This window comes from Gymnoscopelus microlampas (assembly GCF_963454915.1).
Source record: "Gymnoscopelus microlampas genome assembly, chromosome: 14".
Lineage (NCBI taxonomy): Eukaryota > Metazoa > Chordata > Actinopteri > Myctophiformes > Myctophidae > Gymnoscopelus > Gymnoscopelus microlampas.
In genome coordinates this window covers 28384899-28402729 of record NC_139951.1, presented here as the reverse complement: position 1 = coordinate 28402729, position 17831 = coordinate 28384899, and the positions used below count along the sequence as shown (strand labels likewise).

General features: G+C 42.3%; 1 protein-coding gene across 1 annotated transcript in view; it reads left to right on the top strand.

Annotated features, from left to right (window-relative positions):
• The first annotated feature begins 851 nt into the window (after window positions 1-851).
• The window catches only part of ift140 (intraflagellar transport 140 homolog (Chlamydomonas)), a 46295-nt gene continuing 29315 nt past the window's right edge, over window positions 852-17831 (top strand). The window contains exons 1-18 of the mRNA XM_084078541.1: window positions 852-951; window positions 2066-2230; window positions 3579-3800; window positions 3986-4107; window positions 4289-4431; window positions 5037-5212; window positions 5623-5714; window positions 5810-5916; window positions 6187-6329; window positions 6670-6873; window positions 7413-7485; window positions 7676-7767; window positions 8155-8282; window positions 8690-8807; window positions 8918-9039; window positions 9134-9269; window positions 9390-9521; window positions 10212-10477. Coding sequence (XP_083934667.1) covers window positions 2084-2230; window positions 3579-3800; window positions 3986-4107; window positions 4289-4431; window positions 5037-5212; window positions 5623-5714; window positions 5810-5916; window positions 6187-6329; window positions 6670-6873; window positions 7413-7485; window positions 7676-7767; window positions 8155-8282; window positions 8690-8807; window positions 8918-9039; window positions 9134-9269; window positions 9390-9521; window positions 10212-10477 — 2423 coding nt within the window. The 5' untranslated portion in view covers window positions 852-951; window positions 2066-2083. The remainder of the gene's footprint in view (window positions 952-2065; window positions 2231-3578; window positions 3801-3985; window positions 4108-4288; window positions 4432-5036; window positions 5213-5622; window positions 5715-5809; window positions 5917-6186; window positions 6330-6669; window positions 6874-7412; window positions 7486-7675; window positions 7768-8154; window positions 8283-8689; window positions 8808-8917; window positions 9040-9133; window positions 9270-9389; window positions 9522-10211; window positions 10478-17831) is intronic.

Below are 17831 nucleotides of genomic sequence, written 5' to 3'. Positions count from 1 at the left end.
TATGTTGCTAGTAAGTACATTATTAATTACCTTCATGCAAGAGTGGCGTCAGTACTGCTTTGTCATTTCTCAAATTGGTGGGGAAACCAAACCTAATGCTGATCATTGTCATCTCATTGCCTGTTTATAATCTAGGAAAGCTTGCCAAGATTTTCTAAATTTACCAAGAGATAATTATGAAATGTAAGGTGTTTTTTTTTAATTGGCTAAACTGGGTGAAATTGATGGCAACCCACAGGTGATTTTTCTTTGCACTTTATCTTACACAATGGCGCTTTAGTGCAGTGGTTCTCAACCTGTGGGTTTGGATCCCCAGGGGGGTCCCCACATGACAGTGAAGTGACAATTTAAGGACCTTTAAGACCTTTTTAATACCGAAAAAAGGGACAATTACTGCATCAAACGTAATCATCAAACTATACTATACAAACTGGTCAAACATTGGCCAAATTGTCAAATAAAATAAGAAAGAGGCAAACGTTGTTAAAGTACCCAATCTACAAGCTCACAACGCCTCTGAGCTTGTAGATCTGCTATTTTCACAATATTTATCTGTGGATCCAGTCAAACTAAATTGAATGCCTCAACACCTAGAGCTTGTCAGGGTGGGGGTCCCAAGTTCAAATATGATTATTTGGGGGGATCACGGCCTGAACAGGTTGAGAACCACTGCTTTAGGGTGCAATTAAAACATTAAAATGATTTTTTTTTTTTGCCTTCTGTTGAACCATTCTCGGTTTGTAAACGAACATCTTCGGGTCCTCCTCGGTCATTTCCGTAGCTCCTCCTCCAGATCAGTTGTCAGGGGTAACTAGAAGAGACGCTTTTTCCTCACAAGGGAGCCTTGACAACGCAAAGTAGGATTTAGCCATTTTGCAGATTATTTCGTTTTCTCTGTCTTAAGTCTTAACATCTAACTCACAGCACGACACCCTTCACGGAGGTCTTCAGGTAATTGAACCAGTCGACGCAAGGAACGCTTCGTTTTCGTTATATATGGCATAGCATGGCTAGCAAGGAATGCTAATTTGACTGTAGCTAAGGGCCCTCCAAACATCAGTGGATTAGCGTGTTCTAGTTGCTTCTCATCATTATTAATAACTAATGGCGAACTGGCACAGATGAACTTACAGTAGGCAAGTTCACAAGTCAACTATATATCCATGCATTTTCAATGAATTGAATACACAGGACCCCCCAATGGAAACAAGCTTGGGTTCTATCCTTTTAGCATTGTATTTGTATTAAACTGTACTTTCTGTGCTTTCTTTTAGGGCAAAGTGTGAATAAAGTGATCAATCAATCAATCAATGCATTTAGTCAGTAAAAAAGCTAACCTACTGGCTACTAATCTTGTATAATTATTAGCTATGAAGCTAATAAGCAGTCCCAACCTGTTGGTTGGCATTGCTTGTCTTATATCAAAAGTATACATATGACACACTGTATGAGACACAAGAAAACATAACAAAAAACCTTCTCTTACCAGACAGTACTGCAAGGCAGTGGATGTAAAAGTAAATACAAAATAAAAATATGAGTTCCAACTTCCTTTTGACTTATTATTTCTTATTTGTTCTATCTACAAATTCATAAGCCATTTGATAAACTCTTAAAAAGGTGCACCTTTCATTACTGTAGCCCATTGGTTCTCAAAGTGGGGTCCGGGAAACCCCCTGAGGTCGTTGGGGTGGTTCCAGGGGGTCCCCAGTAAAGTCTGTTAATACAGCATCACAATCATGTTAACCACGTTATCCATTTATATGTTGGCTATTCAAAGATAGCAGATCTACAAGCTCACAGCGTGTCTGTGTCCGTGCTGCAAGCTTTTACATCTGCTATTTTTGAGCAGTTTCAACACACATTTTCTCTTCTGGGGGTCCCTGGCACAAAACCTTTTTCAGATGGGGGTCCACGGCTAAATTTATATCAATTTGGGGTTCCTTGACACGAAAAAGTTTGAGAACTAACTGCTGTAGCCTATATATAGTATTTTGAATTGAACTGTGGTTGTGCCAGTGCCATGATCTGGATAAATGATCTTTTCTCTTCTCTTTAACCACAGAGCAGGGCCCTGGGGGACATGGCGGTCTACTTTGACCACCGTATTAATGCCCCGGAGTCTAGTGGGGTCCCTTCTCAGGTGGCATGGCACTCAACTCACCCTGTCCTGGCTGTGGCATCCAACCATTCTTCTACCGGAGGCAAAGTAGACCTGTACCTGCAACAAGTAAACAGATCCAATACATGTCACAATTATTACATGATGATCGCCTATAATCGTAATTACTTTGCATCATTTTCATAATCGTTTGCATGCTGAAATATGCTCATATATTTTAAAAGTTATAAAAATGTAATGGCAGATAAAAATAGATGAAATAGATTAAATAAATAGCAGATCTGCTATTTCCACTATTAATGTTTTTTTGAAAGTATAAAGTTATTAAATATGTCAGCCATTTCTTTGTATATTTAGGCTATTTGTCATGTCTGCCCTGTGCAACTTCAAACAAAGCCTAAAAGCAAAACAGAAATGTAATTGTTATTTGTGTGTTCCAGACAGTGTTCAATGACAAAAACACAATTAAATCGTCAATCGTAATTATTTGTGGGACAATTAATTGTCACGTAAAATGTCATAATCGTGACAGCCCTAATAGTACAGACTACAGAGATATATCGATATATATCATATATATAATATATATATATTATATATATATTGATAGATACACGCAGGACGCGTCCGTGTGTATGCCGTCCGGCCGACTATGAATTAAACAGTACTAGAAGGAGTTCGGAGTGCTGGCTATTACTTTCTTGCTGTGAATCTTTGTGAGCCGTGCACCTGGCAAACTGCATTATATACAGACTTGAGAGTGCTCGTTTTTGTTTTCTACTATGCTGCATACAGTAACAAAATATAGAATCAGCATGTGACCTATACAGTCCCTGAATTCTCCCCCACTACATGGCTATGTATCAAGCATTAACCCATTTTAAGAATCTTTATTTTTAGATTTCTTTGGCTATTCAAAAATAGCAGATCTACAAGCTCATAGTGCGGCACCGAGTGCCGCGCTAGGAGCTTGTAGTTCTGCTATTTTTGAAAAATCGTGAAAATGTGTGCAAATCTTTGAATATATATATTTTTAAAGCGAACATGTGGAACTCAAATCTTTGCTTCTGGGGGATTCTACAAATGTCTTAAAAAACCTTGCTACAATATCAGTGGTTCTCAAACTTTTTCAATGTCAAGGACCCCCAAAATGATATATATTTGGCCAAGGACCCCCATCTCAAAATATGTTGTTCCACGGACCCCCAGAAGCACAGATCGGAGTTAAAAATGTTCGCTTTAAAACATATATATATATTCAAAGATTTGCACAGATTTTCCACATTTTTTCAAAAGCTATGAGGTTGTATATCTGCTATTTTTGAATAGCCCAAAGAAATCTAAAAATGACACAGGTGCGCTCCCGGATTGAATGGGGTGTTAAGCAACGTGCATGAACATCATTCACCACAACAAGCGAATCACAAAAAAATCCATCCCTGTTGTAACCTTGCAGGGGGAATTTGTGGAGAGCTGCCATGTGGAGCGTCCTCACCAGCCCACGGTGCTGCGCTGGCACCCCGTCAGGCCTGTGCTGGCGTTGGGCTGGGAGAGTGGCGAGGTGCTGCTTTTGACACACCCCTCCGGCGAGCAGACGGTCCTGCCCAGCACTCACACCGCCTGCATCACGCTGCTGGAGTGGAGCAGCTCCGGCAGTCGACTGGTCACCGGGGACCAGGTACTGTATGTGCACAGCAGTGGTGTAAAGTAACTAAGTACTAATTTCAATTTTTAATTTACGAAAAAACACAAAAAGTTAAAATATGTAGATAGGAGGTTTCTGCCCGACAGCAACGATATACTGCATGTATAGTCTTATCAGAAATGAATATATGAATACAGTATATTCATCTGTTGTGATAGATGGGAGTGCTAGCAGTGTGGAAGCTGGATGCCAGAGGGAGAGTTCAAGGAAACCATCTTGTCAAGCACGAATACAACAAATCTATAACCTGCTGCATCTTCAGACCAGCCCCGCCTGGACAGTAAGTCACCATGGCTCTGTAAACGCCCACCTCCCTGTTACACAATATGAGCTTCACCATTTTTACAAAGTCATTTGCACCCTTGGCTTTCACCTCTGTGAATATTATTAGAACATAGTACTGTAAGTACTGTTGTTGTGTGTTTAAAGTGTGACTGTGGTTATAATCACTGTTATTCCAGAGATGTGGCGATGTTAGCCCGGGCAGCAGTGAGTGGAGATGAGAGTGCTCTGGATATGTTCAACTGGAAGAAGGACGGGAGGGGAGCTCCTCTCAAGATGGGTCCTCAGGAGGGACTTGTCTTCTACGTTAGCACAGCAGATGGTATGTGTGTGTGTGTGTGTGTGTGTGTGTGTGTGTGTGTGTGTGTGTGTGTGTGTGTGTGTGTGTGTGTGTGTGTGTGTGTGTGTGTGTGTGTGTGTGTGTGTGTGTGTGTGTGTGTGTGTGTGTGTGTGTCTTCTTTTATTTTGCCTTCATTATGTGAGTGTGTATTTATGCATTTTCTTTTCTGTGGCCTTGCATAACTCGAAAACCCAAATATGGATTGGGTTCACACTGGATCTTAGTTGCAAATTCTTGAAGAAACATCAACCCCATTCATATTGTCAACATCGCTATTTTGCTGCAATCACAGTGAACAAGTATAATGTCAAGGCCACCAAATATAGCGGCCAAAAACCAGGAAGTAAGGGTTGTAGTTCAGAGTCCTCCAGGGGTCTATACCATACCTACCTCCTTTTCTCCCACTACACCAAATCTCTTAGCCGAAAATAGCCGATCTACAAGCTCACAACTTGTCACAATGCAACATGTTGTGAGCTTGTTGATTGCTTGACGCTAAGGTTCATGTGGTTGTGTATATATATATATATATATATATATATATATATATATATACTGTATATATATTATTTTTTTCTTCTATGAAGGCAAGGTCCATGGTGTGGATGAACGCGGTAAGAGCGGAACACTCCTGAGCGTAGACGGCCCCATTCAGAAACTCTTCTACCTGGGGAAGAGAGAGGCCCTGGGCGTGGTCACAGAGACCCTGATGTTGTCTCAGTACACCCTTGGGCCTGAGGGAGGCGCTCAGGAGCTCATGAAGGTAGGAAAATCAGACAGATCCGTCTTGATCACATGACCATAGATAAAATGTGTACCGATTTTCGTGATGTTTGGACAAAATCTTTTGGAATGATATATTTTTTTTAAATGTTTTGCAAAAAATGGCATCCTGGTGGCACTATAACAGGCCGATCTGATCAATTTGGGGCAGAGGTTCTGCTCTGGCATCCAGGGAGTGTGCGTGCGCAGTTTCACGTTGATCGGTTAGCTGGTCACAGACGAACGGACACACACGGACGGACGGACGGACGGACGGACGAACAGGGGGCAAAACATACTCTAGGTCACACCTTTGGCCTGGCGGAGACAATTAGTTATTAAAAAATACACAATATTCCCCTCATGAAAGAGAAATAGAATAGAACATGATTCTTTGTTTATCTCAATAAGGTGAAATTGAGCAGCAAGAGCGGCCAGTGTGCAGATATCGTCTGGACAGATAATGGCCTCCTCATCACAGCTACGGGTGAACAGGTCATGAGGTCAGAAAACACACAAACACACGCACACACGCACGCACTAGGAACATAAGCTTACAGTACGTACTGTTTAATGCTATCATCATTTTTGTTTGTAGGCTGTGGGACTTGGAGAGAGATGACAACTATGTTCTGTCTTTGGATGAGACTCTGGGCTTTGAGAGAGGAGAGATGATCAATTGTGTTTCGTATTGCCCTGGAAAAGGTAAGTAGAAATACAGTATACTGTTCACAAAAAAACTATCTACATCAAGAATTTGTTAGCATCTTCCATTAAGGATGCTAACAAGAACTGCCATGAGTTCACTCAAGCTCTCAGTTTATGGCAGTCTAAATGTCTCTGTCAGCTTATAAAAATACTACGTTCGAGGTTTGACGGTAGACACAGAGTCCCATTGATTATTGTGTTATTTTAACACTATCACCTTTGAAAAAAACTTTTATAATATGATTTAGCTTCTTGCATCTTCCCCAGAAATGCTAGCGGCGGGAACAAGTCGGGGTCATATAGCAATGTGGAGGATGGTGGTCCAGCCAGGCAGCAACAGAGCAGACACCAAGGCTCAGTGGAAATTACAGACTCCCACTGAGATAGATGGCAATGTCACCCAGATACAGGTACTTATTGCATCTTATTTACTCATACTTTAATTTGAACCGGTAGCGTAATTTCTTTTTTAGATCCAGCTCTCCGTACAAAGCCCTTGTTTCGTTCCTTTCCCCACCCTTTCTCAATTTACAGCTAGATTGAGGGTTATACACATACTGTATGATTTTAAAATGGCTCTGGCCCTATTGGTTGTTCACAGTGTTATTGTTATTGTTGCTGTTTCATGTTGTGAATTACATTATCAGCTACATGCTTCAGATGGAAATGCAAATGCTCAGAGCTATACATGCTTTTAAATCAGTATATAGAGTTCTACACAAACAGGCCCTTTTTATGTCTACTTCCCAGTGGGGCTCCAGTCTGAACCTGTTGGCAGCCAACAGTCTGACCACGGTGACCATCCTGAGTGAACATGTGATGTCAGCCCACTTTGGCCAGCAGGTGGCAGCAGTGCAGCTCACCCCCTCTCAGCTCAACATCTCGCTGCTCAGCACAGGAGAGCAGCTCACTCTGCGCTCTGACATGCACGTCAAGGGAGTCTGCGTCACCCAGGTAACGGAGGAGACTAGTGGACTGGTTGTCAGCATCTCTTTTCAACTACAATAACTAAGCCAACCATGTCGTGCCGTGAAACATACAGTATTTCACGGGTTCTGGACGTATTTCTGTATGCTACAGCTCTGTTTCAGATGCGGTTCACTGAACCTAATTTGGGTGCTCAGGAGTTGGTACTACTAACCCTGTGTTCTGAGAACCCATAACTCAGTAATTGTTCTTTTAAATGTTTTCTAAAATAGCTAAAATAGCTGATCTACAAGCTCACAGCGTGCCCCATTGCAATGCGCTGGGAGCTTATAGATCAGCTCTTTTTAGGTTTTATATTAGTTTTATTTAAAAAGTACCTTGCAAAAAAAACTCACAAAACTTAACAGGTTTTGGAAAATGTCAGGTTCTGAAAGGTTCTGTGTTAACGCTTCGTAGTCGAAAATAGACATAAGTTGCTCAATAAATGCCCATCCGAGGCTATCCCCGCGCAAGATGAGTGAATCAATGTGTCCTCGTATTTGAGTGATGTGATTTTGTGTCCATAGGATACAGTGACAATATGGAGCGGCAAACAGGTCACTGTGTATGAGCTTGCAGGCACAGCACTACGCAACACAGGTAAAACTCTTTGCAAAAACACTCTCTGAGCACAAGCTCTCTGAACAGTCGTGGCAAAAGCTATCATCCATCCTCTCTTTTTATTTAATGTGTCTAATTTTACTCATCTCATCTCATTATCACTCCTGGCCTTCCCTCTCTACCTCCACACCTCTTCTCTCGTATGTCCTGTCATTGCTGATGTCCCCAGGTTCTTTCCAGTGTGAGACCCAAGTGTTAGCCATGCATGGGGAGAACATCTATACGGTGGAACCAAACAGGGTCCAGGTCCGCACGCCACAGGTTTGTTTCCCGTCCACTTTCCAATTCTCCATTCACCATCTGTGTCAGATTTGAGCAGATCCACTGCTTAAATTTATATAGTTTTTTTTTTCATTTCAGTACAGTATGAAAATCAACTTGCTAGAGATAAATATCATTGCATGGTTATTCTTTGTGAAAGTTATATTATCTTGGCGTTTGAATGTATTTTGAATGTATTTTAAAGCGTGGACTATCTGAAAACTGTAGCTGAAAAGAGTCACCCAGGAGACTTCCCCGTATTCAGACATCCATGACGAATTAACCGTGCAGTGATATTTCATCATTATTGACTCAATTGTGTTGAAAGTTTGGTAATGAAACTATGTGAAATCTGAACCATGTCTTGTCCTTCTCTCTGCTAACCAGGGCACAGTGAAGCAGCTGCTGGTCCTTTCGGAGGCAGAGGGCAACCCTGTTATGCTCAGTGTGTGTCAGGCTTACCTGGTGGTTGGCACGGACACGGCACATATCAAGGTGTTTGACCTCACAAGGAGGTACAGTATTTGGATTGAGTTTTTTATTGATATTTTTAATTAAAGTCAGTCCACCACAAGTTCTCATATTTAAAGGGGAATAAAACCTTGGCAAGTTTTGCAAGTTATCAGTTTGCTGTCATCTAATGTTTAACAAGGCAGAGTCTAATAATGGTGTGGCTTCCCTTTGCAATTGAAATACTACACATACAATACATCACTCATGATCACTCGTGATCATGCCAATTGACAATAAGCAGTAGTATCGTGTTGTCAGTGCTTACTAATTGGCACACCTGTATCTAAGACACACAGATTAGTCAAGTGAAAACAATTTTATTTATACAGCACATTATACAACTTAAAAACAACATCAAACACGTGTCGTCTCTGACAATGCCAGTGTTACTATTTGTTTGTGTTCATAGAGAGGCCAAAGCTCACTGCAATGCTAAGAGCTTGGCAGACCAGATCTCTAATCTGGGAGCCCTGAGGTCAGTCAAGTGTAATGCCAACGGCAACCAAGTCAGCATGCTCATTACTCAGGTGAGCATAAATCTCCTCCGGTCTCAGTCCTACAAACTTGACTTGACAGTTTTAATTAAAATGCACCAGCCCTGTTTTTGAGGTACTTTTCACTCTCCCGCTCCTCTTAGGTGAACGGACGACCAGATCACAAAGTGTACTTTTATGACGTGGAGATGGACACCGTGACACACTTTGACTTCTTCACAGGCCGACCGCCCAGCGGTATCTCACAGGCTGAAGATGGTGAAAGGTACTATGTTCAGCCATGCTAGTCCACACTAGTTTGTGTGTATACAGAGAGATTATTGCTGTGCTAACATTATGTGTATGTTCTGTCTTTCAAGGCAACACACTCAGGCCTTAGAGCTCAATGGTCGCTGCCCCGTGTCTCACATCTGGGACGAGAGTGAGCCTCGTCTGTTTGTGGTCGAGACGGTACCGGTCAGCTGTGAATCCTTTTCAACAAGCCCCTCGGACACGGTATAAACATACCGCACGCAGTGTGCGATTTTAGATTTCAGCTGACCTATAAGGCAATATGCATCAAATACAGAGAGAACTCTTAACATACAGTTTCTTCTGCTCTCCTCCCGGGTACAGGTGGACGTGTCGGTGGTGACGTTCTTCTGTACTCAGGAACACGGGCTCCTTCTGCAGGACTGCTACCCTAAACCTGCAGGCCAACAGGCTCTTCTGGCTCTCGATGTGCCCTACTATTACTTCACCTGCAAGGTAAGTGCTGCAGGGAGCGACACAGTTTGCCCTGTATTATGCTTTTGAATTATACTGTTAGTTATTTCAGTATGAGATTAGCCTGATACTGTACATACTGTATGTAGGGCTCCTCTGTGGAACATTCTTACGATGTTGGCCACTGTGGAACTGTGACTTAATTAACACAGCTAGATTTTGCCATGTTTCAACATGCCGTGACTCTGCGTGCGTTTGGTCTCAACACCCCCTCCAACAGCTGTTGTTTCGGAGGGGTGCCGTCTTTCTACCAGAAGTAAGTGTCTGCACCCTGCAGTCAGATCAGCGCCACTGTGACCTTCCTTCATCGTCCCAACCTCCAGTGACTGTGTAGTTTTCAGTAAAATACCATGTGCTGTGTGCTTTCAGCCTTAAAGGACCCCGTTTGGTCCTTTAAGTTTATTAAGATCAGGTGCAGTGTGGTACCCGTCATGTTTTAAGTGATAGCTCCATGTTGTTCCGTATTCGTGTTTCTGTTTCAAGGCTAGCTCCTTTGTGCCTGTCTCCCTAAGCCTCAGTCTCCTCCACAATATCACATTAAAACTCCTATAGGAAAATATATATCCTTTACTGTGTTCTCAATTTAGCCATATAGCCGTTCATTCCTTGATGTCTTATAAATCAGATGTATCAGTTATCTTTATCTTCGCCAATTTTCTCTCACCTCCCCAGCCTGGTGAGACAGATCTAGGACCAGTGTCAGCCCCAGCCTCCTCCTCCCCGGCCCAGGCCCTGGCATCGGGCGTGTCCCCGGCCGCGTCCCCGGCCGCAGCCGCCCCCTCCCAGAACACCCACATGGTATCCAGACGGGCCCTCAGGGACTTTGTGGGCCTGGAGAACTGTGAGAAGGCCACCCGCGACGCCATGCTCAACTTCAGTTTCTACCTCACCATCGGAGACATGGACGAAGCCTTCAAATCCATCAAGCTCATCAAGAGGTAATGGCTTCACCTGGGTATCTGTTCAGTGTCCTATGCTGTGTGTGTGTTCAGTGTGTGTGAGATATGTATGCGTGCATGACTGCATGTACTCTGTGGGTGTCTACGTGCCTACAACTTCAGCGGTGTTGTTATATGACGTTGTTACCCTCCGTGTCTCATCCCTGAAGGATGCCCGGAATCCTTCTTTGAATTATGCGTAGCCATTGTGTGTGTGACTGTGTCATGTCATTGCCCAGTCAACAGCGTGAGAAGAGATGGGGGAGACGTGCAGGAGGGCATGCCTGCAGCTCGAACGTTCATCCCCCCCCCCTGCCCTGTTTGATTGCTGTCATCACTTCCTCTGCCAGGCGCTTCCACCAGGGCCCTTTAAAAGGGCTGTGATTGCACTCTGTGCAGCGCTCTAGTTCAAAGGCTCAGGAAAGGCAGGGGGAGATGAGTATTGTTAGCGTGGCCTTGACTCTTCTCCGGACCCTCTCTGAGGGTTTTCGGCGGGAGAGCCTTAACAAACCGCGCTTTGACTTAATATGGAGAATGGGACATTGTTGTCAGTGGCTTTTGATCGCCCTGTCACTTCACTCAGCACCTTTCAACTGTTTGAGGTCGGTGCAGAGGAAGAGGTCATGATCTCTCTCTGACCTGAGGTCCGGGAAAAAAAACGTCCCTTGTGTTTGCACAGGGAATGCAGGACTCCGAAGTCTTGCCTCATCGTGTAAGAAATGAGAACAGCACTTGACACTTCTTTGGAAAGAAGAAATGTGGTCAGTTGATCTTATGGGACGTTCAATGATGTGTGTGCAACTAAGCACCGAGCCCCATCTCTGAGGCTTGCGTTATACAAGGACGGTGTGATTTACTCATATCCTCTTAAACAACCCTTTATGTACTTGTGGAGGATACGAGATGGATTCTTAAACACAGGATGTGATTAAGGACTACTGTGAGGTTTTTGCACGAACGCACACTCATGTGTGCAGTAGCACTGAACATTAGGGCTTTAACAGAATAATCGAATATTAGAATATTTGACTATTAAAACACTATTCGACCACTGTACATCAAAGTCGATTATTTGAAGAAAAAAAAATATGTTTTTTTTTTCTCCAGTGGCTTTTCTACAGCAGACACGCAGCTGTGAGCTCTGGTGTTAGTAGTTTTCCTAATCATTTCATACTGTATGTGAGGTTGTGCCTAGGGCTGTCCCCTAAAAGTCGACGCGTCGGGCGAGGAGCCTGACGCCGACTCGCATTCCTCTAGTCGATAAAAAAAAAGAAAAAAGGTTTTATTTATTTTACTAATCAAATCGATTAATCGAATATTCGAATATTAATTATAGGTCGAATAAGTCAAATGCTAAAAATCACTATTCGTGAATGCCCTACTGAATATTGCAATGAAGCGATGCACTTTTCTAAACCGTCACTTAGGTGAATTCCCCATGCCTGTCTGGTCCAAAAGGAAAACCATTTTCCCATTTCCATCTCATTCTTCCTCACGTGTGTGTGTGTGTGTGTGTGTGTGTGTGTGTGTGTGTGCGCGCTGGCTAAGGTGAATGTCTGCAAGAGTGTAATGTCAGTGAAAACTTTCGTAACGTAATGCTTTCCCCCGCGTATGGTACAAGCATCACGTAAAATCGTAAATAGCTCAAAACACAAACAAAAGGGGAAAATAGCATATCCCATAGTCCGGATGTTCCATAGAGCTTAATATGCGTGATGACAGCTTTAGTAAGTCACTCATTCACAGCTATTTTTACTGCAGTTTCATTTAAAGGAAAAAAAAGAAAAGAGATATGTATTGTGTTAGATTCCCGCATATCTCCGCCCAACGGTGTGATGCACTTCCTGGTCTGTGTCAGGCCACTAACCTCTATCTACTGGGACTTGTCTCCATGGAAATGGTCTTTGAACTGGCAAACAGTTCTCATATCAAATTCAGGGGCTGCCAAGCAAACTGTGTGAACCTCTCCTCAAGTTTTCAATTGCTAGAACTGATAATACATGAATAGCATATAATACATTGTACATACCAATTATTATACTACTAGAAGTTCGGGCCGCTACGCGGCCCGAACGTCTAGCGTGACGCGTCGTTCACTTTGCAGTGCCACCTTACAGGCACCTCACAGTGTGAGAGAGAGTTTTGTGCTCTCCTAAATCCACGGCAGGCTTTGAAAGTACCCACTTCAGAAAGAGGTGACGTGCATCACCTCTCCAATGACCAAAACCCACTTTGTGATTACTCAGACCTGGTATGGCAGACCTGTGGGGAGTGTGCAGTGGTGTACAATGTGAAAAGATAGTTGAAATCGCAGGAGATGAAGTTAGCAGTTTATTTGTGTAAAGGGTCGTCGGCGTGGGTTGTGTTGAGGATGGAAGCCGTCGAACTGGTGCATCCTACCTATTTATAGGTAGGATGTGATGTCATGCTGTCGTGAGATTACGTCACACTGGCGTGTCTCATCGTGATGTCACGACCGTGATGTCATATGACGTCACACTGGCTACATACAACGTTACAGACAACCGACATGGCGCAGGATTCAAATTGTATATATAGATAGATATAATGTACCGGTAATAATACATCCGTCAAGCCATCTTCAACCTCTTATCCGAAGTCTTGTCGTAGAGGTAGAAGTTCCAGTAGAGAACCCCAGACTTCCCTTTCCCGGGCCACTTTTGCCAGTCTTGGGGGATCCCAAAGCATTTGCAGGCCAGCATGGGGATATAATCCCAATACCCTAAGGGAGATGCCGACCACCCTCCTGAGAAAACCAATTTTGTCCGCTAGTATCTGCGATCTTGTTCGGTCGGTCATGACCCTTTTCATTTTCATGGCCAGCGGTGGCCTAGTGGTTAGAGGGGCGGCCTTGATACCGGAAGGTCCCTAGTTCGATTCCCCAATTCATCACATCAATCATGAATCACCGCTGAATAGCCCTTGAGCAAGGCTTCCATGCAGGGTCCGGCTGGAAACAAGTTTCGTACTTTGTCCGACACCCTGGGTAGACAACAAACTTTGCTTTGCTTTGCCATTCGGTAGGAACGAAGACCTAGAGCTCTGCCTTCTAGCTCAGCTCTATTTTCTTCACCAAGGTAGGCTAAAGTTACACAATACCGCTCCCACTGCTCCAATTCTCTGGCTGATTACACGCTCCATCCTCGACTCAATCGAAAGTCCTGAAATACTCCTTCACTTGGGTTAAGGACTCATTCCCTACCTGGAGGCGGCAATCCACTGGTTTCCTGCTGAGAACTATATGGCCTCAGATTTAGAGGCCATTGTCTATTCCTAGGATCGGCCATATACAGTACGTAGCTCCTAGTTCTGCTCCCTCCTGAACACGCACCAGCTTTTTCCACCGGGTTGTTGTAGTAACTTGGCGACGCCTCCTTCTGTGACGCACGCGGAACTGCCTCTCACATGGGTGGACCGCTTTAAAGTACTCCCAAAACCCCTAGAATACCAGACGGCACCGTGGCGTCAGCGATAAATGTTAGCCTATCAATCCATGTGCCTCGGGATCGAATCCTTCTCATCGCACTTTTTATTTTTCATACAATAATTATTTTGTTTGGATTAAGGTGAGGTTTAGGCAATGTTTTTGTCGCCGCCAGCAAGGCGGACCACTCGGCCCATTTGGTGAAAACTAGGCTACAGACCCTAATATTAACGTCGGAGGCGCGCCGTTTCTGGCGGACTTGAGCAACGAGAGGCACCGGCGAACGAGCCGTAAGGCGAGCGAGTCGCCGTGCCGAACGTTGTGAAGTACTTTATCCCTGGGCCCCTGGATGCCCCTTGAATTTCTGTTCTAGGGCTTTGGTGGGTTGTAAATGTTGAATGTCTAAATAGAAAACAGCACTGTTTTTGTGTTTCATATTTCTGCAGAAGGCATTTGCTAATGTAATGTAAAAAGTAACAGGACTTATTTTAAAGGGGCTACACCATGAATTTCATTTTTTTTTAGGTTTTTAGTATTTTTTGGGCTCCCCAGTGTCTCTTGTACCCCAAAAAATATATTTTTTTAACATTCAGTCATTCATGCTCATTTCATGGATTTCCTGAATGGGCGTGTCTGAACAGGCCATTTCAGAATGGCAGGGCAAGTGATGTCACTTGCCCTGATTTTGCATTGATGATGGCCAGACAGAATTGCTCAGTAGCTCCCCCCTGCCCAATAGGACGTTTTGGTATTGCAGCTGAAAAAGCTTGGAATGACAGACAGTCAGATTGTGAGAAAAAATATCTGGATGTTTTTTAGGCTTACAACCTGTTTAAAACGTATTGGGGGCAATATTTATATATAATATATATATTTTTTTAATTCATGGTGTAGCCCCTTTAATTAAAAGCACAGTCATTTTAGAAGTTTGATAGATAAAACAAGAGTTTTAGCACCTTGTTTTATGTGCATGAAAACGGGTCGGACAGACAAACTAGCGTGCTTTATCACACAAGTCACTTTTTGTATATATATATATATATATATATATATATATATTAATTTATTAATTATCACTACTTAACATACACTATACATTACATATCAGTTGAGTAAGATAACCATGTCGTAATGAGAATAAAAAATGATGATTACATGATCAATTCCGTTGCTTTCCGCTTGCTTTGGGACCCCCGGTGGCCAGATCCCACTTGAAATGAACTTTCCTTGGCCTGGTGTCTGGATGGTTGGTAGATAAAGATAATAGCAAGGTTACATTGCAAGGCCTTTACAGTACATTCACACAGCTTAATCAAAAGCAGCTGTATCTACAGTACACTGTGGAAGCCCCCCTGAAGCAGTATGTCAATACAGAGTGGAATGTCTTTTTCAGTCCAGACTCACTGTGCTATTTCCTCTCATTCAAGTTGTCCTTGACTTCAGGTGACATGCTGCCGGGTTCTCTGTCCACATGAACACAAGCCTTCATTTACAAATGTCTTTTTTACCGTGGCACTTCTATTCAAAGGGGATAGTTCCTCATTTCCCATCCGAGACAAAAACACTCGGGGAAGTCTCCAGGAGCAAAGTGGAGTTTGATGGGTGACGTTGTGACATGCCGGAATTGGCCGCGGTCCAGGCTCTCAGGTTTTTGTGCCGTTTGTTATTTGGGAAACACTTGACTGTATGAAAACATTGGATTCATTCCTGTTTCCTCTCTATTTAATGAATGGAATCTATGTTTTAGCCCAAATTTATGTGATAGCGTAATTGTTTTTGTAATTGTTCTTAGCTCAAATCGTATTCGTATTAAAACGTTTACAAAAATGGCATACCATAACGCTATGTTCCTATAATTACCTAATAGTTTTTGCATGCTTCCACATTTTCTTCTATATGTTTATTTATTCAAAATGGGTTTGGATACTGAGCTTCCTCAGTACCCTAGAAAACCAGTCATCCTCCAGCTACTGTATTGTTAGGAAACAAACACAATTAATTGCATTAAAAGAGAGGGGGTCCAAAATGGACTTATAAACAAGGTATTCTAGTGTTTTACGTAATATTTAGTCAGTGAATCAAGCATTTCATTTGATCCATAAATGTGTATTCAAAGGATACAATTCAATTTGACATATTTAGCTCAATGTCTATAAGTCATAATATACTGGATACTGTACTGTATTGTATTTCCTTGACCTTCCAATGCTTTGCATTCATTTTCAGTATGTTAGGCAAATCAACTTGCAGAGACATAGTGAATTTGCATCTCCTTTATTTTTGTCAACGTTACATTATTGTTGCATTTTAATGCAGTTGAAGGTGCGGATTGATTAGTCTTGCCAGAAATAGTCCCTGTAGAAAATGTTGTTTTACGAAATACATTTAATTCGGATGTCCATGACTTCATAATGATGATATGAATGTTAGTGGTAGAAACACATACTTTTACAGTGAGCTTATTACCTGAAAGTTTGAGCTACAACATTAGGGAAATCTGGTAATTATTAAAGGGATGTCAAAACGGTGTATGCTTTGGACAATTGTCGGTAATGAAAATAATTCATGACTTGTATGAACTGGGCAAAAGAAAATGGGATAAACATGCAATAACACTGCTGGTATGGTCCTTTAAATATTAAGTTATGTTGACATAGATCTAATGTAGTAGTTATACTGTAAACATAATTGAAGCTTGAATAATCGAACTGCAATATATTTCCTAAATTAAGCCCTAATAGCTTCCTAATAGCTCTATGCAGTAGAAGTTATTTTTGACTGTGCTGTGGCTGCAGATAGCAAGCAGTGTTGACTGTTAAGTGTTCCAAGTAGCATGGTTTTCTGAATTGTAATAATGGAACTGTGCCATTCTGAGCTTTTTAACCACTTAAACCACATATATAATATAATTCATTGACTATTATACTAATCCCCTTCTTTTTTCCCATCTACAACAAATCACTATTGTTGGGTTTAGAATCTGGAACGTCTCACAATGCAATGTGTTGTGAGCTTGTAGATCTGCTATTTTAACAGAATGTGAAATAGACCAATTATTTGTTTGCACAGGTGATTGTTTCATGCAATCAATTCTCAACCTGTTGTTTCGGGGTGCGCTGTTTCAGCACACCCCAACCCCCTCATGTGTGTTGGCTAGTGCTGCGCGCCCTAGCGAGACCTGACAGAATGGGTTTCATTTGCAACCAGTATGACGCTTGCAACCAGTGTGACGTCTTCTGTTAAGGGGTCTATAGGGACGCTAATAGTTTCATGTAGTTAATGGATTTGACACCAGGCACAAATTCAAGTAGAAGTTATAATGTTTCTCTTTCTGTATTATTCCCCTCTCCTACTCTTTGTCCTGTCGGAGTATAACATTTGAAGAACCTAGACCGTGTCTAAAAGAACTCTTGCTGACTAAAAGGGAATAGAGCAGCAATCTGAAATTGAATGCAACTTAATTACTGACTATTAGTTGTGTTGCTACTGCCCACATACACATACAAAAACAACTTTATACATTTGTTATTCAGACCTTTGAGTCGGACACTTTGAAATTCCCCTCTATCTGTATTTAATATCCAAAAGCTTCCAGGACACATTTACCATTGGGTCTGTTCTCTCTCTGACTGTCTCACTAACATAAACAACAATGAAAGTAAGATGTGTCTCAGTCTCTCCACCTCTCTTTTTTCAGTAAATTATTTAGTTTCTTGTGAATAAGCACCCAAATAATTATTTAGCTGGCTCTGGCTGAGATAACAGTAAAAAAAGAAAAAGAAAAGAAAAAGATTAGCAGAAAACCAAAAAAATAGCAACCATTGACATCTGGATATCCAACAATATGTTTATTGAATTTGTATGGTATATTATTGTATTCATGCACCCGTCCCCTACTGTATGTTTGGC